General features: G+C 34.6%; 1 protein-coding gene across 1 annotated transcript; it reads right to left on the bottom strand.

The window, feature by feature from the left end:
- Window positions 1-420: 420 nt before the first annotated feature.
- Window positions 421-1,490, bottom strand: LOC111404913 (protein Brevis radix-like 4). The gene is made up of 3 exons (XM_023033639.1): window positions 1,236-1,490; window positions 1,022-1,119; window positions 421-898 (listed from the first exon to the last, which is right to left on the bottom strand). The coding sequence occupies exons 1-3, from the start codon at window positions 1,252-1,254 to the stop codon at window positions 509-511; spliced, it is 507 nt and encodes a 168-aa protein (XP_022889407.1). The 5' UTR covers window positions 1,255-1,490; the 3' UTR covers window positions 421-508.
- Window positions 1,491-1,917: the final 427 nt, after the last annotated feature.

Genomic DNA, 1,917 nt, shown 5'->3' with positions numbered 1-1,917 from the left:
TTGCGTGGAATGTGCAAACATTAATCAGTTCAAATATATTTTGGTGTTATGTATATTGCATGCCTGAGTAAAACAGCACATCTTAGGCTAATAATAATAATTAAAAAAAAAACATTATGATAATAAATTAAGATTTTTAATAATTTAAAGTCGAATATAAGAATTCATTTTTAATGCGATGTTAACGAAAAGAATAATGCTATTTATACTAGAGCACCAATTTATATGATATTATATGATAGATTCAATTAAAAGTGAAAATTTCTAATTTAGCCCCTGTTTGATTAACATTAAATTAAATTACATTACATTCCATTTTTCTCTCTCCTATTTTCAACCATACAATCTTCTATAAAATAATATTACACGTAAATCGAAAACTTTACCTTCTTTTTCAACCACTCATTTTTCTAAAAAATACTATTCCCCCCATTACCATTTTCAGGTAATGGGGGTCAAACAGGGTGTTAATGTCATTAATGCTGCCATCTACGTTGAAGAAAATGGTTTAAATTACGAAATAGTACCTGAACCGAATTTGCCTGAGATCATTTCCACCACGTGGCAGGGACAAAAAGGTAATTAGAACACCGGGTTCGACCTGAGCCACCCACTCCTTCGGCTCGCTTTCTTCCACGAACAAGACTGGATCGACTCGCCGGCCACTCGCTGACGCCGGTGTCCCCTCGCCGCTTGATATTCCCTTCAGCCTTATCTGCAACTCCCTTCTCCCCGACGAGTTCGAGCTCCCTGTCCGCTTGTACGACCTCCGGAACCTCTCCGATGCCACCGATTCAGAATCGCCGGAGTTCCCGTTCTTCGGCAATTGAGTCGGCTGGGTTGTGCATGGCGTACAGTGGCTGTATGCACCAGACGCCTTCAACGCTATGTCCTTGATCTACAAAATTACACCCATTACGTTCAAATTTCAAAATTCTAATAAAATTTGCATATAATTTCCAGTTTCGTCGATTCTACTCAATTTTGGATGTCTAACTCATTACACTGATAAACAAATTACCTGAGAAGTGAGGGTTTTGATGGATTGTTTACTAGACTGATCAATAGAATCATCGCTTGATTGCTTTGCACGCGCTATGCATGTAAGCATTTTCCCTTCTGCACTTGATATATATATTTATATAAATCTGTGAACTAACTTCGCAATATTAAGGAGAGTTTAGGTTGGATGAAGAAGAAGAGATAAAGAAGCAGTAAATGCTGGTGGTGCTCACCCACTTTTAATGCCCACATAGAGATTCCTGTTCATAATAATTAACAACAATTAACGCCCAATAAAAAAAAAATTCTCCCAAAAGTATCTGAGGTAATTAATTTTTACTGGAAATTCAAAAATTGTACTCGGTAGTTAAAGAATTTGATGAAGAAGAAAGAAAGTGAATTTTAAAAGAAAGAGTTTTAAGGCCTTGGGCTTTTAGAGTAGGCTTTGCTTTTTCTCTCTCTTTTGAAAAATTTGGGTGGGGAATTTTGCTTTGCTTTGTTGGTTGCACGTTAAGATGAGCGGATCGGCGTTTGGCGGCTAATCGTTATAGGGGACAAGATGAGCGGTCCGCGCCGAAGGTTGTCTACTCACTATGCGCCCACTTTTCTTTTATTTCAAATTTACTTTATGAATGGTTAATTTATAAATACATAAAAATAAATGGTGAAAGAAGTAAATTCATCAATATTTTTAATTGCGTAATGTGTATTACTAACAATACGTTTCGATCAAGCTCAAACTTTAGAAACGTGTCTGCTTATAAAAAATATATGCGTAATTATGCGTTTCCCAATTTTTAAGATTATTTTATAAATTCTAAACTAATAAATAAATAAAATAATATATTTTTTGAACTTTATAAACATTATAAATACTATAATTACTTAAATTTCATATATATTTTTCAAAATTTC

This window comes from Olea europaea, chromosome 11 (genome assembly GCF_002742605.1).
Source record: "Olea europaea var. sylvestris chromosome 11, O_europaea_v1, whole genome shotgun sequence".
In the NCBI taxonomy this organism is placed as follows: Eukaryota; Viridiplantae; Streptophyta; class Magnoliopsida; order Lamiales; family Oleaceae; genus Olea; species Olea europaea.
The sequence above is the reverse complement of the archived record's forward strand: the minus strand, read 5'-3'. Positions and strand labels throughout refer to the sequence as shown.